Genomic DNA, 22,457 nt, shown 5'->3' with positions numbered 1-22,457 from the left:
TACTTTTATTACAACTCTGGAAATATATTTATATACATAGTTGCAATAACATTAATGAACATGTTTGGATTATACTTTTAATAAGCACTATAGCCAGATCTTCAATAAAATTACAAAAAGCAGAAGGTGCATAGCTATATTTCAGAGGATCTGGTTATTGTTTAAAATGGCGTAAGTATTGGTGTCCAATTCACTGTTTTGTGTTTTTTGTATTTTTTATGTTACTTATTTTTCTAACAAAATAGAAATATTTTGTTGCCCCACAGAAGAGCTCAAGAAATCCTAGTGTCACAGCACCAAGTTCAGTGTGAACATTTACATTTACACAAAGGTAAAAAAACAGTATCAACAAAAACAATATTCAATAAGGAAGGACAACATTTACAACATGAGAAAATAATACTGTGCATGAAAAACACCATACTCTGTATACAAAGCTTTAAATCAATTAATTTTCCATTTTATTTTAAATTTGTAAGAGGCTTGTTATGCAAGTACCATATCTTAGAAGTATGTAGAATTCCACATTTAAAAAATATAAACAGCATTTTAAAAAAGCTATTCCACCAAATGTATGGAAATTTTGCACAGTAATTCAGTGTAAAACATGTATTTAAATGAAAATTATACAAATGTTATTTCCCTTTAATATATGGTGCAAAAAATTTGAAAAAAAGACAAAAACAAATTATCTTGTTATTAAACCTTTAAACACTTTAAAAAGGAATGTACATCACAGTTTTCTAGATTCATTATTCTTTCTGAGTTCACTATAAATTTTCAGAAAAAGTCACATCTCTGCAAACTGGTTATATTCAAAGGTTGAAAACGAACACGGTTTATTACAATGTCTTTATTTCTGGTAAATCAGATTCAAAATAAATGAGTCCAGTTTTTCTTTTTTTTTTTGTCTGAATTTTACACAAGAAATGCCACATTGAAAAGTGAAAAAAACATTTTTCAAGTGTTTTATTGTAAGTTTTCTATGTCTGAAAAATCTGGTGAACATTGCATCCAAAAATAATAAACTCCATATTGGAGAAATTTTGCCTGTTCTGTAGTTTTCATACTTTCATAACTCATAAAATGGATCTAGTTTGGGTTGTTGTTTATTCCCTGAGAATAAAGTGTTGGGATTACACACAGAATACAACTCAAACAGCAGGACACTCAAAAAAACAACAAGCATTTTGGTTAATTTGGCTCAGGTTACAGATATGGCAGAGAGGAGCTGTAGTTTAGCTAAAAATGTTCCATACCCATGGTAGATTTAAGTTTAAAGTCGTCTTTTAATTTTACCAGCATGTTTTTTTTTTACTGGCATTAATAATAGTGTTTTAGACTAACCCAGCCAGAATCTCTTATTGAAAATCTGAGAGGGGAATCAGGGTGACAACATGGACATTTTAACTCTAATCCAACAGGTTATGAAACGTTTTAGGCTCATTTGTAGCTTTCCTTAAATTGTACAAAAATATAGTGCAAAGAGAAAGTAGTTCAGATCTTAATACAATCGGAAGGTCAAAGGCACTGTATTTTATTTAGTAAGAAGATAAACTTTAAACGTAACAACCCTTGCAACCAAATGCCATCCAGTGGCATATTCATGATATGTAAAGAAAATCTTTCAAAAATTTCTGTAAAATTATTTCTTGTTTCACAGCTTAATAAAAAATCTGTAGTGATGACACTTTAGTTATTTCTTTAGCCCTGATGAAGCTTTTAGCTGCTGTGGTGGCCCAGAAACAGATCCAAGATGGCTTTAAGGGTTCTGAAATCTGTCAAAGTTCAAACTAAAGGTGCGATTTCGAGCCCATCAGCGACAAAAGCGTTGATTCTCCCTGGCACAGATAAAATAAAACAATCAATCAATACCTGTTATTGACAAGGAGAATTATTTAAAAGTTTCAGCCACAAGAAAAATTAAAATGCTTAAGTACGCTTAAGGTGGGAATATTACCTGGGCTTAAAGATGCAGAATGTAACTAACAAAAATGTGTTTCTTCCATATTTATTAAAATTGTCACCATTTTGAGACAGAATGTTATAAGATAGATAATCTATGAAAAAAAATCAAGCTCCACCTCCTTCCAGTGCTACTTCTGCGGTCTGCAAAAAAGGCGCCGCTCCTTGTTAAAAACAACCAATCAGAGCCAGGAGGAAGGTCTTAGCATGTCAATCAAGCTCAGGTACGCGCTGCTAAGTGTACTGCAACTTACCATTACAGTGAAACCAATTATTATCCCCCGTCATCGGTGGCCATGCTAACTAGCCTTAGCATTTGTAGCAGGCTATGTTGTGGTGAGAAGGCAGCATTCAAAGGGGGGAGAAGAGCATGAGAGTGATTGACAGTGCTAAGTCCCTCCTCCTGGCTCTGATTGGATGTTTCAGACTTAGTGGTGTATTTCTTCAGTTAGTACTGGGAGAACTGGTAGAAGGCAGAAGAGCTCAAGTTTTTCTTAGATTATATTTTTTAATAACTGCAGCTTAATCAGTTGACATTCATTTATTAAAATAAAACAGGCAGTAGATTAGTTGATATTTAAATGAAGTAATGGTTACATATGTAGGATATGAAAATGTGTTGATTTTTTAAACTCACTTTACCTCCTCTTTGGGGGGAACTTTTGTGTTTCCTGCCACACACACAAAAGAGATTAGTTCAAAATAAAAAAAATTTCAATAAAAAAACAAAACAAAAATAAACTGTAGTTAGCTTACCAGTGATAGACAAAGACAACAATCATTATCAAAATGGATGCAGCATCTACTGAAATCCATAATTTTATATAAGTAGAAGGAGCCTGAAACATACAAACCAGGGTCACAGAGTTCAGAAAGAAACAGTACAAAACAGAACCGTGAAAGTCTTCAATGATCAGTTGACAATTAAACCAGTGGAGTGGGAGGAACAAACAAGCAGCCACTGTTACTCTATGTGTGCACATCACTCACCATGATCCAGTCAGGCTGCTCCATTTTGCTTAACACCTGGCAGTTGTTAGTAGTGACTGAACTGGCTCCTGCACACCACAGCAGAGAGAACAGCCAGCGCTCATTCACCACATACAGGTTCACTTTAATGCTTTTATTTCGAAGTTCCCTGTTGGATATAAACGCATCATGAGGTACAAAAGAACATTCAGGACTATGATATTGTAAACACATAAAGGCAGCAGATGGGTTATAACATAAAATGGGAATAAATTCAAAGCAAGAACCATAAATGCCCATACTGTGTGTGTATTGATGTAAATATATGTTTGCAACTGTGTGTAAATGAATGACCCAGCTGCAATATTAAGACCATCTGCTTAACACTGTGTGAGCAGTTTCTTTGCACAGTGACAGTGCTTATTATCCTGCTGTTGCTATGGGGAGGAGTGTTTGGTCTGCAGCACAGTGTAGGTGGATGGTTCGTGTCACAGTAGCATCAGCATGAATAACAGCAGCACCCAAGCTTGTCCTCAACAATAACCCAAATCGGCCCTCGGGTGTTGAATTTTGACAATATTACATTGTTTATTGCAAATGGAATTTAAAAGTGCTGTTAAATACTTTCTCTTAATCTGATATAGGAATCCTGTTGAAAGCGAGCAAAATCCTGTTTTACAGCATTGTGCACTTCCTATTGTCTTTAAAATGCTTCAAATTGGCACGTCTATATGTAATTTGGCCTTTTAGTGTCTCAAAGACTTCTATAAATACATTAGAAAAATGCAAAGAAAACCACCAGGAACTAACCCATAATAGGCATGATTATGTATTTTATTACCACCTTTTGTGAAAATTACCTTTTTTAGATTTTAACACAAACTTGAGGAAACTGTAGAAGAACCTACAAAATTAGCTTATTAATAAAAACATTACATCGTATTGTCGTTTTTGTCGTTTATAGATCAATTCTGAAAGTATAAGTTGATATAATTTGTTGACCTCTCTCAGGTTTAGCCTGCTGCTTTACAAACATGCCTCTTGCACTGTTACCTGGAGTATAAATACAGCATCATCTTAATAACAGTCTTAATTTATGAAACTTAAGCTTCCACCACCCGGCTGTGTTTTCGCAACTATCAATTGCCATAGTTGTCTGACTCATAAGTGAAGAAAGAGTAGCTGCTTTACTCAACGCCGACAGCAATCAGATGTTTGGAATCTCATTAGAAGGACTTATAAACTCTACGTACGCAATACTTAATGATGGAAAATTTATTTTGTAGCTTTGAAGGCATAGCTATTGCTTTAGCATCATAAACAACATTGATGCCAGATAGTGGATTAGTGGCTTTTAACCAAATGTTTCCATCATCAGCTGAATGTGGACGATATCATGCTCAGTGAATTTTGGTTCACAGCATTTTACTTCTGGACTATTGAAACTATGGTTTTCCCTGACATCCAAACTATGGTTTTCCCAGAGTGGATTTGCAGTAGTGGATAGAATCACACTACATGCCGTCCAAGCAATGCGACTCTCATCATCCATTTTATAAAAAAGTTCCTTGCAAACTTTGCATGTATTTAAATCTAAACTTCTTACCAAAAGATTGATCAATATTTTTCAAACTGTTTTGTTTTTGTATCAGTCTTTTCCCAACATTTGATAAAGGTTAAGGATGTACTGATATACTGAACTAACCGTCCTTGGCCAGAAGAGGGCAGTAGCCAGTGTCTCTGTCATGTTTGGTTTAAGTTGGATCCAAATGAAGATTAAATGAATGTGTAGACATTGAGACTTATTATTCCTTGTGATGCTAAAGAATAAAATAAACTGTTTGCATACCCTGAAAGATGAACTTTAGCAAATTCTAAGATTGTGTTAAAGAGATCAGAAATACTCATTTCAGTTCTGTCTGTTCTGAGATAGCTCTTAGTCAGCAGGTGGATTTCCTCAGCCATCAACCACAGTCTGCAAATTCACAAAACATCTAAGCCAAGCAAGTCATGCCTTTAAGAAGAGTGAAGCTCTTTTAGAAATAGTCCTCTCATCAGTGGCAATACTTAAAATTGGCCATATGGGCATTTGCCCAGGGTGTTTATCAACAGGGGTGCACAAGCACAATAAGTACAACTAAATGTAAATGTTTTCAGGCATGACTTCTCACTAGAAATGCAAATGTAAACATGACCATAATAAGTTTTGTTATATAAATGTAAAAATCCAGTGTCACAAAGGAATGCAGCGGTTGATGTTTTTTGCTGCATCAAAACACTTCCAAAAAGTCAGTGAACTGTTCCGATTCGTGAACTCCTTTAAACATGTTGAAACACTGTTTTTCATTCCTTAGTAAATGTTTTATGACTGCTCAAACACCCCAGAAGGTTCGCGACACTATTCGTCTGGATTCCCTTGAGCCAAGTTTCACATGTAACGCACTAGCATCCTGTCCAGACATGCTTCTACTCACTACACTACTGTGCATGCCAACCCCAATAAAAACAGTACCTGCAAACAATCTAAGTGTTTTTTCTGTTGGTTTTGATCTAGTTTTTAGGTCTTACCTGATTTCACGTGTATTCAGGTGACTGTATTTAACATTAAGGTGAGTCACATTTTGTTCATCGATCTCTGATGTGTTTGTAATGTTGTACACCTGGATGAAGTTTGAAGTCTTCTTCACATATTCTCTGTTTTCTGGTGGAAGCCAGTAGATCTAGAATAAGACAAGACTTTAAAATCCTGCGAAATGAAATGTTTTCAAACTCGTAAGGACATTTACCAATTCGTGGCTGATGCTTGAATTCAAGATCTCTTTCACAGTGTCCTCAGTGTCATTACTGCCATCACAACCGTCGGGACGATACAAGTCAAACATAATGGCGATATTGTGCCTTTTGGAAAGCTCTAGAAGCTCCCTCAGTGAGGGAACAGTCTGATTTTCAGCTGTCTCTCTCTGGCTTTTGTTGAGCAGGTCAACAGTTTGAAAAGGATTGTTCTGGAAAGACACCAAATATTTGAGTGTTTTTTGCTTCTTTTAAAAATTCAAACTTCTAGCGAGGCTCACAAACAGAGGCAGCACTCACCTTTATGAACCATTTCCCAGCATTTAAAGACTTCAGCTCACTAATGTTCATCTGATTGCCACAAGAAATATTGTCCGTGTCTGTTGTTCTTTTGAGGAATTTGCCCTTATGGTCGTGCATCAGAAAGGGAATTCTGTCTTTGCTAAATGAACAAGCAATATTTATTGACACCCCTGTAAATGCTTCCTTTTTATCTGTTTACAATCAATTCTCACAAAAGCATTGATGATCAATTACAATAGACATATTAAAGGGCAAAATGAATACAAATGGTAAACAATTTCACCCTACCTGAGCTGCACATCAGTCTCAAATACTTTGACTTTGCACTCGGTTGCACTCCTTTCAAAGGACATCAGGGTGTTCTCTGGGGCCAGCTGAACACAGTCAGAACATATGAGTGAGAAACTGTTTTACAGAAACTACCCTGAGGCTGTGAGAGTACACAAAACTCAGTGCACTATGTTAAATGGAGCTTATTGTTGATCTAGCAGAAGAGCATGCCAACACGGCTACAGATGCAGGCCATATGGGGCCCCTCACATGACTTGCAACGTCGCAACACTTTCGAAAATAAGAAAAAATGCCATGTTGTTACCCAACACGTTAATAGATTTATTCTTAAGTACAAAACATGATTAAATTAAATATTGCTGCACGTATTTCCATACGGGTTGTTTATTTTGAAGTTTTTGTCTTGTTAAACAGGATGCTCACCATTGGTGCTCCTCTGTGGCCCCAGAGGTCTGGTTTAGTCAAATTTATTTCCTTTATGTCGATCAAACAAGGTGAGTCGATGAGCAGGGGACACAGATAGATGAATGCCGACAACAAAAGGAATAATACTGCAATCGGGAACTTTGCTCCTGGAAAGAAAACAAGACAATCAACTGTTTATGCTGAGTAGGTTGGAAGGACTAGCAGCAAGATGTCAGCGTTGATTTCATCTTTGTAATATACTGTCTTCACCACTTTTCACTAAACTCAATTATTAGCAAAAACAATCTTGAGCAACGTCAAGTCGTCATTTTATTATTAGCTGCATTAATCAAAAAGTAGATTGACATATAAACGTTTCCATTTTGGCTTTTACTTTGATAAATTAAGACATTTCTGTTTGTTTAACACTTAACTTTAGCCTGAAACACTTAGAAGGTTGACTATTCAAATGTAAATCACTAAAATTCATAGAGAGTTTTTGTTGTTAATTTTTTTCCCCCAGTCTGTAAATGAATCCACAATCTTTCTAAAAGCTACTTACTTGTTAAATTAAATGTTTAAGTATTTCAATTCAAACAAAATCCATTTCTATATAAAACATAGATGAGTTTAAGTCAACCAATGTTTCCGAATTTTAGAGAAAAAAAAAACGGAAATCCACGTTTGCTAAAGGTTTTTGCGTTTTTTTTTTTAACAGTTAACCTTTTCAGATCTCGAACTGCAGTCAAAGCTTTTCCAGATAATTTTATGGCAGTTTGTTCATCTGCTCCTGAAGACGAGCTTCATTTGTCACTGAGAGGTTAATCGATTGGAAAACCTGCTAAACATGAATAAATGTGGTAGCTGTTCATCAGTTAATCTCCATGACAAAATGTAAAATGTCATGTTTTTTGACAAATGGTAAAAAAACAAACAAAAAAAACACAAACGACTATTTAAAATCTCATCTTACAGGTTGAAGGAGGTGCTGTCCTATGTTGAGCAATGCATCATGTTTACTTTGGCTCCTGCTGTAACTTTTGGCTCAGCATCAGAGTGAAACTGTGACAGATTTCAGTTTTTCACTGTTTACTTTCAACCGACACAAGCAGCCATTACTGTGTTGTTTGAAAAAGGTTTGTCCATTGAAGAGTTTGCTTACTAATGTGCTAGGAAATGAAAACTGCTGGTTCAACTTTCTTTCTCATTCTGATAAAAATAAAGAAATGTAACAATAATAAGTGAGTATAAGCATTGGGATGAAGAATACCTAATTATTGTTGTAAGTTTTTTTTATGACTATACATATGGATTAAGTGGAAAAATAAACTCAAATGTATTTTGAACTGAAATGTATTATTCCTTTAAAAATAAACACCCACATTTGTGCTTCATTTTTTAAAAGAATGACAGAAGTTGTAAAAGATTTGAGTGTTGCTCTTAAAGAACATTAATTTTCTTTTCTTAGTTTCATTTTGAACTAAAAGTTTTGCTCCAATGTGTAATAAAGCAGATCTAAAATGCATTTTCACCTTATCTGGCTCTAAATGTTGCATTTGTCCTCACATTCCCTCACATGCGCAATCACTTCATGATTCATAGCTATTACAAATAATTTAAAGACTAACCCTGTAACTGAATTTATGTGTGATGACATCAGTCTATGCAGTGGTGCAAATGGATCATGGGTTTATATACTGACAGGGATGTGCAACTCACGTTTCTGGTCCCGGTGGAAGGCCCGGAAGACCAGCCAGCTCAGCAGGGTCAAGGCTCCAACAGCACCGAACTGTAAGAAAGGAGCTGTGTACTGCGAAGAGAGAACAAGAAAATAAGATCAACCAAATAAGAAGTTCAGATTGGAATCTGGAGTTAAACCTCGACACTGTGCCTGGCAATAAAAACTATTTCAATAGTTTAGTGAGAAATGGAAAATGTAAGTGATTATAATAAAGGTAGGCTTTAAAATTCAATAAAACACATTACATATGTCCTTTAGGCTTTTTAAAAGGTGGAAAAAAAAACCCCGCAAACTGAAATGTGAAGTCGATTAGAATTTTCCGGTCATACTCAAACATACCTATTTGCATTTTGTACAAATTACAGTAATTTCCTACCATATTTGTTTCAAACTTGGCAGTTTTTTTATCTCTTTTGAACAGTCTTTCAAAATGAAAAACTGCTGCAGTTCCTTCTTTGTTTGTATTGTTTGCTAAACTTCCAAGTTAAAAGTGTAGCATTAAGTTTATAAAGCAGGAAATTTGTTCTTTTATCTGCAAATCATTAACTGTACAAGCCCTGAAATATGTTACAGCTAATTTATCAGGAACTCATAAAAACAGAGAAAACATGCTAGTGTCTGCAGCTTTCATCTGAAGACATAAAACTACTCCAACTAACCGCATATCAGTTCACTGATTTCTATCAAAGAAGATTGTATGCTGGAAATGAATCAAACTTCAATCAAGTTTTAGTTAGGGGTGTGCATATTTATGCAACTAAGTTATTGTAGAGTGTTTATATCCCCGTCAATCAGATTTTTTGTTGACTTTTACAAGATATATGGCACATTAAAATGTGGAAAAAAGTTACGAAACAATCACTGAGCCAATTTTTAAAGTTTCATCAATATAAAATGATAAAAAGGTGCTCAGAGAGTCAAGAGACATTGCATTACTTCTCTCATGTCAATGTAGTAGCAGAAACGACAAGTATTGAAAAAAATGGCAAAGAAAAAGAATAGCTTGATCGGGTGAATCCATAATTTTCACAATCCACATACTCACTGTACCTGGAATGAAAGAGAAACAATATGCCATTCTTCCCGCCGTAATTTGGTGATTAATGAAATCACAGTTATGATGAGTAGCATTCCCAAACTTATCAAAACCTGCATATCAGAAAAGAAAATGTGACAGTTAGTACTGGGATTAAATCCGATACTCTATTTTGAACAAGTGAAAGTTTATTTTACCTTGTGGATCCAGTGCAAGTCAAGTTTTTCTTGTAAGACAACTTGGACCAGTGCAAAAAGCTGCAATCAAGTGAAAATGTTTAAGTTTAGACAGAAACAGTTGACGAAGTCCAGTTTTATTCAATTTGATCCGAGGCTTCTCACCAGCAGCAGAACGCAGTAGCTGGCAGACAGGGCAAAAATGATCATCGCTACCATGAAATAGTTCCCGTGCTTGTGAAGATAGGAGAATAAGAATCTGATAATAGAACATAAGAGATTAGGACTCGGGTAACAGAGTAAACGTCACCACTAAAAACAAAAAAGCAAGAGTGGATGCTTGGTTTCCTGTTGTGATCACTCACGTATTAAAATCATCTCGGTTGTTGTAGATGACCAGCCAAATGTAAACCCAGCAGACAGAAATTAGGGCCCCAACAGTGACTATTATGCACCAGCAGGTTGAGCACTGTGGAAAAAATATGATAAGATCGTTATTTGTTAGGTTTCCAGATGAGAATCATGCAGGTCATTCAAATAAATGTAGTGAAAGATTTCGAACATTCTCTCCTTGATTCTGTGCTCCTTTCTATGACAGCTCAACAAAAACAAACCCTTTGTATTTTCTCAGGTAAACACACCTGCAGTTTTACAATGGAAATCCTACAACATCGTCATCCTCCTTCTCTTTCAACTCCAGATAAATCTATCAAAGCCTGTCAAGGCTTGTAAGTTTATGCATTTTTTTGGCGCAAACTGGAATCATTAATCATCACATCTTCACCACCTTTTTATTAGTGTTTTATCACTCTCTGACAAGCAAAACAGACAGTTTTTAATTTAAAATGTGATAAACAGAAGACAAACTTATTTGTAATCTTTTTTTTTTGAAGATTTCAGCCTTTAATCTGTGATTAGTGGGAATAAAAGTTCTGCTCAACACTATAAGTTAACCTTAATATTAAAGAAACAGCTAAAGTGTGTTAATTTATAGAGGTGCAACTCAATATTTTAGAATATAACTAAAAAGTTTATTTCACTTATATAAAAATTCAAAAGGGGAAAGCCATACAAATCTGACATGCAGATTTTTTATATTTCAAGCTTTTACTTCTGTAGCATTTTTATCTAAATCCCAATGATTTGGTCAGCAAATTATTAGAATATTACCATAAATGAAATAAAATAAAGAAGACTGTTTACAGAGTGCTGTATGAAAGTATATCAATGTAAAATTAAGTGGAAGAAAAAAATGTGGTTAAAAAAAAGACCAATACCAAGGAAGCAAGCAAATTTAAAAAATTATTGATGGAGTTTCAGGACAGATGCATCAGTTATGGACTTTCTAGCTGGATTAAGTGGTTCAAGATCCATTCTTTGAGTTATATCTCTCCTGAGCCAGAGACAACGTCACAAAAGAGAGGTCCAAATGTGAGATTTAAAGAAATCATTGTCCTGGACACAGAATCCAAGCTGCACCATGTTCAATAGGACGTTTCCTACTTAGACGTTTGATCTGCTGACTTTAATCCACTTGTTTTACCAAGACACTTTATGTTTCCATCTTCTGTCAAGCTTTATGCTGATTTTGTTTTCCAGCAGGAGGTGGAAGTTGCCCACACTGCCAAAGATGCCAATGCTTGTTGTAACTATCACTGTCCTTGATCGGCTAGCAATGGAGTATTGTCAGCAGGAAGATGAAACACCAGACCCAACAATGCAGAAAAGCTGCAATAGAAACCACCCTCACTACTCCAGCAGGGCCCCAGGCCTCCATGTTATGTTGCATCAATGCAGTAATCCATGTCAAAAAAGCCTGAAACTGCAGAGTTTTCATTAGCTGTAAGCCATAATCAAATTCAAGAGATACAAGAACATGAAATACATTACTCTGAATTTGACTGCGAGGCAGCTGTTGCTCAATGGGAAGTGTAGCTGTTTGGGTTTTTGAATCTGTGTTTTGATTCCAGCTTCTTTCTTGTGCCACATTTAATGTGGCCCAGGGCAAGAAACTCAAAGCCAAGTTATCCACTGGTCTATGTATTGTGGTAAACATGTCTGGGTTTGTGCATGCAATTAGGTGAAATTGCGTCTCTAGTGTAAAGCACTATGAGTCGTTGGTAGAGAAAGCTAAAATAATAAATACATGTTCAACATTTTATTTTTATTTTACTGAATTACTGTATATTGGTTTTCTCAAGTGACTAACAATGAATTGATAAGAACACTCCTGTTGGTGTCTGAACAAATACACCGCTCCCAACCAAAAGCAACCAATCAGAGCCAGGAGGAGGGTTTTAATGCTGTCAATCAATCTCATTTCATTGCTAAATGTGCTAATGGTGGAGAAACAACTTAATGTAACTGTAAGGAGAGGAGGCAGGGATGAGCAGCGCCACATGTAGGGTGATTGACAGCAATAAGACCTGGCACTGATGGGTTGTTTTTAATTTGCACTGGGAGCGCTGAAACAAGGTGGAGGAGCTTGATTTTTTTCCCCAGGCTGTTTCACACTATATTCAACAAATATGTAAAAAAATATATATTTTTTTTTTACAAAAGTTACATAATGCAGTTTTAAGGATGACCAGCGGCGCCCTCTTCTGGGTCGTGGGAAACTACAACACTAAGAAACGGTAAATTGCTTGGAATTCATTTTAATTTGATAAACCATTGATCGACAGTTTATTAAATGTTTGTATGGACTTGAAATTTTTAATGTATACACACCTTGTTCTCTTTGTCCCTCTGCTCCTCCCAACGGCAGCTAAAGAAAGCTCTGCTGAAATCTCTGCAACATCTGCTCAGGGCCATAGCAGCGCTTTAAATTCACAGTGAGGAGGATGGAGGAACTTTTCTAAGGATGGAGGAACTCTTCTAATCCTTTCTGTGGACACAGAAAAGAAAGGCTAGTTTCATTCATCTCCCCAAGCTCATAGAGCAATGAGGCAGGGGATAGAAAGCAAATGAGGCAGAGGTTCTTTAGATGCGAAGGCAATTTCTCAAAGGAGTCTGTGTACAAAAGAGGGTATAGTCACTAGCCTACAATGGCCAACACCATGGGGTATTGAATGCTGCACAGTCCGGCCTGGGAGAGAACTCCAGCTTTTTGCAGCACAAACAGTCACAGTGACAGGCACAGCCAAGCACCAACAGCCTATGCAGGAAACAAACTGCCAGTGAGTAAAAAGCTGCAAGCAGAGAACAGCTGGACCTGCAAAACAACTAAACGTGTTTAAGGGATTAGGCTGTCCATCATCTGCTTTCCTGAAATGGGTCGTATTACATGATAGTCAACATGTTGGGACTCAGCATCCTTCAGTTGTGCCAGGTTTCGGTGGCCCGCACTCTTAAAGACATGGGAAACGGTCCTGTCACTCCAAGAGGAGTTATTTAGGGCATCAGTTGCAAAAACTACTGCTTTACAACCCATTTCTCGCTAGACCTGCTTTCACCTGAGATTCTGCCAGTTTCCTTTTCACTTGAGTGGTTTTCACAGTTAAAGCCCTCTGGGTCTTCACCCGAGGCGTCAAAGTTAGCTGATAGGATCAAGAGCAGAAAGATACATTTTCATGTTGCATGCCACCCCGAACAAGGTTGAACTGGTGGTCCAGGTGATTTAATTACTTCAAAAGCACATTCCATTCATCACAGCATTGAAAACCGCACATCAACCACTGTAAGAGCTGTATCATTTTAAAACGTTTCCATTTATATACTACTTTAGGTTTATGCCAAGTTAACAGACAGAATACACATTAAGCTGGCATGTTTTCAGCGAACTTACAACAGTGTGATGAAATAAGTCATGCTGCCAAATTGGCATTAGTTATCCATTGGTGACCAGTGAGTGGATAAATAGACAGAAAACGGCCCAAATTTAAATGGCCGGACATTGTTACAATCATTATCAAAGTAATTTTGTTCAAGGTAAGATCATTAGCTCTTAATGAGAAGAGACGAGTTCCTCTAAATAAGACAGACATATTGATGATGAACAACAACAACGGAGTCGGGTTCCTAAAATATAGGTTTTCATTAAAGAAAAAAAAACTGAATTCATATTTAGCTTGTAAAGGACGGATGAACCATCATTTCTTCATGCTTTGGTCACAATTAATTATCATTAACATTAATATCACTGGAAAAATGAAACACATTCAAATTTGCTGTAATAAAAGCACTATGTTCATACTTAACATTATTATTGTTTTGATTTATTTTAAAACGACCTAGACATTAAAAAAACTCTGCTAGAAATAATTTGGAGGAATAGAGTTAATGGGGACGTGTTGTGGCAAGTCTGCATACCAGGTGAAACCAGGAAGTCTTGAGTTTGAGCAGAAAGTAAAGAGCTAGTAATGTAAGACTAACCACTTTGTCAGTTTATGACACGGTGACAAAAGGAGACAAATATGTGATCGTTACATGAGAACAATACACTTCTTTATTAAAACAGTCACACTGAATTCATGAGTTCATTTGTTCTGCAATATTACTTTCTTCCATGCAGTTTATGTTGGGGAAAAAAATAATCACCTTCTGGCAGAGTAAATTATCACATATAGAAACAACTTGCAATTTGTCTCTCAAAGTTTTTTTTTAATGTCTTCATCGCACATCATGCAACATATACTTAAAAAATTGTGGATTTCTAAATGAGCTTAATGAGAGATGTTACAGAGTCAAGTTTATACTGCTGGATAGATGAAACGAGGTTTAACAAAACAACTTCTCCCTTAAAATGACATTTTTCTTTGTTTTTGAATTGCTGCAAATGAGTTTACAGTGAGAAGAATTGTGATAGAAATCTGATAACATAGTTTGGTTTGTTGCTGTTTTGCTTTAAACATTTTTTCCCCCACTATTGATACTTGAGAATGTCAATAAATATAAATATACTTGAAAAATGAATAAATAAAATTCTATTGGTTTGCTTAGAGCAACAAATCCAACTGGTGAAGGGCCTATTTGACAGAGATTGAGTTTTATTTTAAGAGACAAAATGTTAAATTATTTGCCCTGAAGTTTTTTGTTTTGCTTTGTCATTATTATCGTTTTTAAAAAAAGGTTTTGTGGTAGACTTTTTTCCAACAGTAGCTGCGTTGACAGAAGGAGAGCAAAGGAAAAGACATGAAGCAAAAGACGTGTTGAGGATTGTACCCTCTGCATGTATTTGTAATTTTGTGTTTTTAAGATGTAAAGCACTTTAAACTACTTTATTCCTGAATTGTGCCATATAAATAAACTTTGTCAGATTGATATATGATGCACCTGATCTGTCACTGAGCAACATGGCAGCTAAATAAAATAAATAAATAAAGTGTGATGAATTTCTAAACATTTTTTTTATTGTTATCAGAATAAATGGCACAAAATAGATGAAGTATTGTGAGGTTGAGTATTTGATGCCTATGCTCACTCAAGTTGTCAATCTGAGCAGTTTTTCACCAAACATCTAGAAATACTTCATATAGGTCAAAACATTTTAACTCTTCAATACAGACGACCCATTTTTAGATTTCAGAGAAGCTTCTTTGTTAGAAACCTTTTCAAATTCATCCACTGTTAAATTTTAACCTCCAGCAACCATTTCCTTCTTCCCCTTCTCATTGCGTTACTTGGAAAATACTTAACAATAAGGTCACCTTTTATTCATTTGAATTATTAACCATAAAAACTCCTTTTATAATTTTCCATCTAAAAACCCTAAAATATCAATAGAATCTAACATTTTCTTTTGAAATTGATTTTTTCCTCATCATTTTTCTACTTTAATTTCTTTTTTTTAAATTTGAGATTAGAGAACTTTTTTGTGTGTTTTTATGTACAAATTCAAGTTTGTACATAAAATGTATATTTAATGTACAAACTTTACTGAACCCCCTAACTCCTCTTCTTTTTGTACTGTTCACCAGATTTTTTAGAAATGTATTAAACATTGTTCAGAGTTAAGTGTTTTGTGTTCACATAAATACACAGATACATATAAAGGGAAAAATAGAAATGAGAGCGATAAAACCTTTTGGCTTCAGCCTGTTCACTTCATGGCGAACCAATCTGATTAAAGGTCCTCTCCGCTGCATTAAGGAGACAAAACCCTCTAATATAAGCACTTAATCATGCTTCTCAAAGAAAAGCACGCTTAATGTTTCCACCTATTACCTTCATTACCAAAAATGAAACCACGAGTGACACACAGACCTTCAATCCGGCTCACAAACACGCGCTCTCCTTCGGATCCCGTCTGCGGTTTTCTCCTCTACATCTCTGCGTCGCTTCCCGCATCTTTTTGTAGGCGGTCTTGCTGCGTGGGCTGAATGAAAATTGGTCCTGATGAATGAGTGAAGGGGCTCGGGAAGAAGGAGAGACAGATAGAGAGAGAGTGAGAGAGAAGGAGAGGGTGGGAGGATCACGTGTGCGCTTGCGCAGGTAGACGCGCTCAACAACCAATTTAAGCATTTAGGTTTGTGAAAATATAGTGCCGGTGTAAAAAATAAGAAGAATGGAGCCATTTACTTAAAAGCAGCAAGAAAGTCATCGGTTCTAAACCCGACCTGAAGTATTTCTGCATTCAGTGTTAATGCTTGGATTCTCTCCAGGTACTTAAAACATAACGTTAAATTTGTCTGAGGTGTTTCTGAGGTGTGTGTGCTTGGTTGCTTGTCCTGTGCATCTCTTTTTTTGCCCAGTGATGGACTGGAGACCTGTGTGTCCACAACACGCATCCCGCCTTACTAGGAACCTGCATGGAAAAAAGAGGAGCCACACAGTCAAACCCCTGCTGTTCTTCTGTTAGCTGACTGTACTGCAGATAACATCTCTATAAAGTTACTGTGAGTCACTCTCCAAACTAAATAAAGTTTTGAATCATTTGGATTACTCACTCAACTGCTAAAGGAAAAACCTGTTTCATTTTTTTTCTGAATGACACAAAAGTAAATGAGAAGCTCTGAATCACTTGATGTTAGTGGTCATTGTAGAGCACCAGTTGCTCTACAATGCTCTTTGGTGGGTAGGTGATGGGGAGGTCTACTTTTTCCTGACCAATTTAAGCTCGTATTACTTTTTGTCTGTGATCACTGTTTATACCTGCGAATCAATTTGGACACTGATGTTTTGCCTTGGATTTTGATAACACTGATGAAAATAAAACCATCCGAACTGCAGTTTGGATTTACGTTTTGATCAGCTGGTGAGTCGACAACAATCCCCCCTAATCAGCAGCTCAGCAACCTTATTTTACAGTCTTTAATATTCGTCAGCAAGAAATGGACGGAGATTCTCACACAGCTGGAATGCCGACGCCAACCCAAACACCACTGCCACTGCACCAACGAAAGAGGATCGCTTGACAGAGAAGAAGTGGTTTGAAACCTGAATGTTTGGGGCTGCGTATTGCTCTTTTAAAAGCAGGTGGAGCTCATCAGCCTCATCAGAGTAATAGAAGAGCGGCAGAGTCTTCCCTCAGTGCTGGGGGATTAACATTTACAAGTGGTCTCTCTAGCCCTCTCTTGTAGTTCCTGTCCATTTGCCAGAAGTTTTATAGTCCTTTTGTTTGCAGCTTCTAGGTTGTCTCATTGGATTTCCATGAAGAATCAGTTCCATTGTTTCTCCCCCTGTTGATCTACCTGCAATTTACCTGCAGGTAGATCTAAGTAAAATCACCTGTCAAATCTCAGCTGGATGAGTTAATGCACCTGTTCAATGATGCCAGTTTATTGCATGAATCTAATTCTGTTTGATGAGACAGATAAACAAAATGCATGGTTTTCAAGCATCACTAAATACAATAAGGGATTTATTGAGGATGTTTAAATATGGTTTTCTGAAATAAATAAATGCTCCTACTGGCCATCCTCTGATGCATTACGGTCACAGGAAACTCCATTAGAAATGGAAGTTCAAGATCAAATGGAACCTCAATTATCTGCTAGTCTCCAGCATGACATTCATTAGGATGTGTTGCCATCTGACAGTTTCAAATCAAAGAAGCAGGTGAAGCTCCAAAGTATCATCAACTTCATCTGCACATCTCAGGGCAGAGGCTGAAATGGCTGCCTTGCTCACATGTCAAAATATGCTCAAAGAAAAACTGAAGAACAAGAGGACACCAGAGGAAAAAGGAAAGTTTCAACTTGAAGCAGAAATCGCTGCACCTGCTGCAAAAGTAAAAGTGCTGAAAACTGGATCTGCAGTGCAAAGCATTCATTCTGCTCTACACTGCTTGATTCTTCTGCTGGTTTGCTTTTAAACTTATTTAGTTAACTTCAGTTCACATCTCTGGATTTTCAGCCTTGAATGTTGTTTCTGTAAACTACGTTTTGTCTATTAAAGGCCTTTTTTTTTGCTCCTCTTCTGCCTACATTTGGTCTTCCTTTTGAGACAAAGAGAAATGATGAGTTAACTTTTATGATAAAATTATTTTAAAAGATAAAGTTACGCAATTACATATTGTGTAAGTTATCGTTGCGGTAAACTAGCTAGCAAAGGTAGAGAAGAGCCTGGGAATTAATTAATAAGAGGCAATAAATCATAAGTGATTTACGAGTTTTTAACAATTTGATCAAGAGTTGAAAATCACTAAGATTCAAGAGCTGCTTGCAGAAGAAGAGGCTTAATCAGAACTGCATCAAGCCACAAAGATCTGCTTCATATCATAACTTTGGGTGTTTTTAAAAGTCCAGTATTTTGGAATAATTATTCCCAAACTGATTTTATTCCAATGTAGTACATATGCTGGTAAAAGTGGACGTGCTATCAGATTCCACATTGCTGCTCTTCCTGTTTGACGTGTGCCTCTCACAAACTGCTACAAAAACATGGCTGTGCTCTCCAGGGGTGTGCATGTCACTTTCATTGTTTCATCAGGAAACTTTAGCCATAAATCATGTCAGTCTTCGTCTTACTTTACTGTTACCTTAGACTCCACTTGTGCTATTCAAATTAATACCAAAGGTGTTTAATGCCACCCTAGTCACATAATATTTCCTAAGGCAATATCAGTACAAAGTCATATATTTCACCAGGTAGAACTCAGTAAACCAGTTTAAAAAAAAAAAAAAAAAAAATCTCACAGAATTATTCTGTTGTTGTGGTTAAACAACTCTCAACAGACCAAGAACCTAAATGTAGTGGAATCTGAGCTGCTTTCAGTGTTATTCTAAGTTATTTTCTTACTTTCCTGATGAGTCAACTGAACTATGCAGAAGTAATCCACCTGGGAAGGTTAGCATCTCAGACATTTTCTTAATTTCTGCAAAATGACTCTCACTGTGTTTCATTGAAGTTCCAATATCTTAAAGGGTACAAAAAATTCAAAATTCACATTTTTGTACTTCCATATATTCCATATATTTTTTGGTGTCTGGAAAATGAGCCGTTTGAAAAACGTCCAGAATATGGATTCACAAAAAAGCAGGCACTGCCTCTCATCCAGCAACCCCAACAAAACATGCAATGGACATGTTCAAGGAATGTAACTGTAGCGTTCTAAGTTCTTTATTTTTGCGTTTCTAGTTTTTTTTTTAGCTTAGAGATTAGATTACGCCTCCATACACACGAATTAAACCCGTGTAAAATTGAGGCAGTAAGAGTCCGTTAAAGGTTTCTAGGTCATCACCAGTTTCTTGCACAGAAAGACAAGATGTTAAACAGAATAGCTGCAGAAATGAAAAGCAAACTTGAGATCACCTCCATTGTTTCGTTTGGAATCCAGGAACATCTAGCATCATAATGTAAAAGTAAACCAACAACCTTTTTTTCAAAAGGAACATCAATGAAGGTGCATTCAAGACATTGGAATCCACAAACGTAATGAAAACAAAATGAAAAATAAATAAAAAGGCTGATAAGATCCTTCTTCAGGTGTCAAAGCACCAACTTGTCCTTTATGCAATGTTTTTTTTTTATTTCCAGCTCATTTTCCACTGCTGAAAGATGTAGATCAGAGATATTATTTTCCAGCAACACTATTTTAAAACATCATTATAGAATCTTATTTTCCCAGAAATGAGCCCCAAACATTTTAGAGAACAAATGTCAAACCTACCAGCATCCCCACATATCCATTTGACAGCAACTCTTCACACAATCTCCATGAACCCTTTGAACTGCTGACATCCAAGCCACAGAAATAAAAAGGAGAACCACCAGACTTCTGCGAAGCCTCTGCTTAAAGATGTTTAATCTTTTTAACAATGTGCTTTTAACAAAACAACTGGACTGCTTTGAAAGCGCAGTGCACAAGACACAGTCCTATAAAAGCAGTTGAAATAAAAGTTACCCCCATGGCCCGGAAAATAACAATATATATTTTAAAAAAACCACTTTCATAGTACCTGCACCAGCTGCAACATGTAGAAGTGAAGTTTAAGCACAACCCTGCATGTTTAGACCATCTGCTTCGCATCAGAGCTTGTAACAACGAGGGAGGCCAAATATTTTTGTACCTCAGGCATATTTTAGATTTAAATCTATTTATATTTAATTAGGCAGTTTGTTTCTGACAGGAAATGAAAAATATGTCTCCAAACAAGATAAGACAATAAAAGTAGGATATCATATTAGAAAAAATGTATTCACATTTAAATTCTAAATTAAGATATTTCTATCTTTTGTGGAACAATTTAACAAACAATTTATTTAGCCTTTAAACTGATTAAACTCTTCTTTTTAGTGCTGACCAGCGTTTTGCTTGTATCCTCTGGTATTTTGATGATTTATGTTTAATAAACTCCAAGTCTGAGTTTGGTTTATTTACACATTTGTGAAACCAAATAAAATCAATGAATGTATAAATAATTGCTTGTACAGTTGTAATTTTTCTAGTCTCAATATCATCTTTAATTAAAAGTAATTATCTTTAAAAAAAAAAAACCTCAAATGAAGACTGGAATTGTATTTGAGATTATTCCTGAACACCATAATATGGAAACATAGGAATTTGAAATTAATTAATTCTCAATGTAAATGCAAGTAAAATCCCAGACAATAATTAATTTAACAAACATCAAGGACTTACTGAGTTTCCCATGAAGAAAACAAGCAAACTGATATTTAAGGAAACTAAATTATAATAGAACAGGATCCAAACCAAACACATCAGTTAAAATGTTGACAACCAACAGGCACTGAACACGAAGCCGAGGAGTAAAAAAAAAACTATAGAGGTGGAAATAAACTCCTACATGCAGGACAGGTGTAGAGATAAGCTAATCTGAAACAGATGGGAGATTAGAAAGCAAACCAGGACAGGGTCTGAGTTGGTATTGAAAGACAACCAGGCATTAGGCAAGACGACATAAGAAATGGTTCAAATGACTAACAGATACTTACCAAACTAATTCTTATTTCCTGTTAGATTGGCTGAGTAACATGACCGGAAAGCTGGAAGTGAAATATGAGAAGATGAACCAGTCTAGTCTTCACTTATTCCTTTTTTTATCTCATTAAACATCAGAAATGTATATTTTTAAAAGTAAGATGAGACAGAAATTCTTATTTTACAGTTAAAGATTTGCCATTTAGTGATACACATCTGAAACTGTATTAATCAGGATGACTGTAGCTACATTTTATTTCAGAAAATCAAATATAAACAGCAACATTAACCTATGACCAAATTGTTGTGTGGATGAACTGCATCCAAATGTAAGCAAAACATGAGTTGCTGCAGCTGATCCAGAATGCTGCTGCAGGCATTCTCACTGAAACTAAAAAAGTAGTTTCAGGAGTTTTAGAAAAGATCTGTATAAACCTCAAGAATGCTTAAATATAAGGAAATTTAGCTTTTTTTCCTACTTGGTTCTACATAATATTTATCATATTGCATATCTTTACTATGGGAACAAAGAAGCATTGTCTCAGGTCCTTCCTCCCAGCACCTTTATGACTTTGTAACCATCACAGCTCCAATTTCCCTGAATTTCTCAACTATCATTAGACAGGCTTTCATGCAACATTTAATGATGCACATAATCATTATTTAGGCAGTGTATTGGCAAGATGTTGGGAAACAAAACACAGTTGGATTTTCTTAACTGGAATGATGACAATGTGTGGCATTAAACTATGAGGAAACTTAAAGAAGAAAATGTTCTTAAAATGTCAACACTTCATCTCATGTCTGCAAACCGTCCCTCTTGTATTTGTTGCTTTTTCCAAGAAGCTAAACAGAAGAGCAGTTGTCATTGTCAGGAAATGTTTGGCTGAACTTGTGCTGTGCTTCTTGGGAATGTGGGTGGAATAATATGCAAAAACAGAAAAAACAAAAAACCCCAAACAAACACCAAGGCTTGTGTTAAAAAAACAAACAAACAATGACAGATTTATGTGTGTCTTATAAAAAAACCTGGACTGATGAGAGGAAATTAAAAAATCTGTAAAAAAGAGGAGTAAAACTTCCTGGCAGTAAGATATATTACTCTATTAAAAGAAACAGTGAGTATGTCAGAAAATTTAAGGAGAAAGATGAAAGGTGATATTAGTCATGCAAGCTTAAATTGTAGTATGAATCGAACAGTAAGGCATCCTACAAGACTCGGAGTGTGATTAATCACAAAAAACAATAAAGTATGTAATTATTAACATGTCAAGAACACATATTCCCCAGTGTAAGTCTCATTAGCAAACAGTACAACTGAATTACTTAGTTTTAATACTTTTTTTTATATGTGAGGGCGTCTCTTTTCGTTATTTTTAAAATAAGAACTTGTTAGAATAGGTTTTCTTCATATTTTAATAGAAGAAAAAAGTTGATAATGATTCCTGGCAGTAGGTG

The 22,457-nt window shown here is 35.8% G+C and overlaps 1 protein-coding gene across 2 annotated transcripts; it reads right to left on the bottom strand.

Annotated features, from left to right (window-relative positions):
• Window positions 1-136: 136 nt before the first annotated feature.
• LOC129360681 (glycerophosphoinositol inositolphosphodiesterase GDPD2-like) lies at window positions 137-16,419 on the bottom strand. Of its 2 annotated transcripts, none has more exons than XM_055031012.1 (16): window positions 15,881-16,419; window positions 12,407-12,563; window positions 10,042-10,145; window positions 9,842-9,935; window positions 9,698-9,757; window positions 9,515-9,613; window positions 8,443-8,533; window positions 6,742-6,890; window positions 6,316-6,401; window positions 6,025-6,166; window positions 5,721-5,936; window positions 5,503-5,654; window positions 2,956-3,103; window positions 2,722-2,804; window positions 2,603-2,636; window positions 137-1,841 (listed from the first exon to the last, which is right to left on the bottom strand). In XM_055031012.1, the coding sequence occupies exons 2-16, from the start codon at window positions 12,488-12,490 to the stop codon at window positions 1,794-1,796; spliced, it is 1,590 nt and encodes a 529-aa protein (XP_054886987.1). In that variant the 5' UTR covers window positions 12,491-12,563; window positions 15,881-16,419; the 3' UTR covers window positions 137-1,793. The 2 variants fall into 2 exon arrangements, with proteins under 2 accessions (XP_054886987.1, XP_054886986.1); XM_055031011.1 differs by having other exon boundaries at window positions 2,608-2,636.
• Window positions 16,420-22,457: the final 6,038 nt, after the last annotated feature.

Source organism: Poeciliopsis prolifica, unplaced genomic scaffold, assembly GCF_027474105.1.
Source record: "Poeciliopsis prolifica strain line A6 unplaced genomic scaffold, Auburn_PproV2 SCAFFOLD006, whole genome shotgun sequence".
Classification (NCBI taxonomy): Eukaryota; Metazoa; Chordata; class Actinopteri; order Cyprinodontiformes; family Poeciliidae; genus Poeciliopsis; species Poeciliopsis prolifica.
Note: the sequence above shows the minus strand (reverse complement) of the source record. Positions and strands in the feature narration are given on the sequence as shown.

What these genes read in the sequence shown, in the direction of transcription:
- LOC129360681 (XM_055031012.1), bottom strand. Translation starts at nt 12,490, where the DNA reads ATGGCCCTGAGCAGATGTTGCAGAGATTTCAGCAGAGCTTTCTTTAGC. An exon ending in CTTCCACCGGGACCAGAAAC is followed by an intron (nt 6,891 to 8,442) that starts GTGAGTTGCACA and finishes TTTTCTTTCCAG; the next exon opens with GAGCAAAGTTCCCGATTGCA. An exon ending in GCCACAGAGGAGCACCAATG is followed by an intron (nt 6,402 to 6,741) that starts GTGAGCATCCTG and finishes GACTGTGTTCAG; the next exon opens with CTGGCCCCAGAGAACACCCT.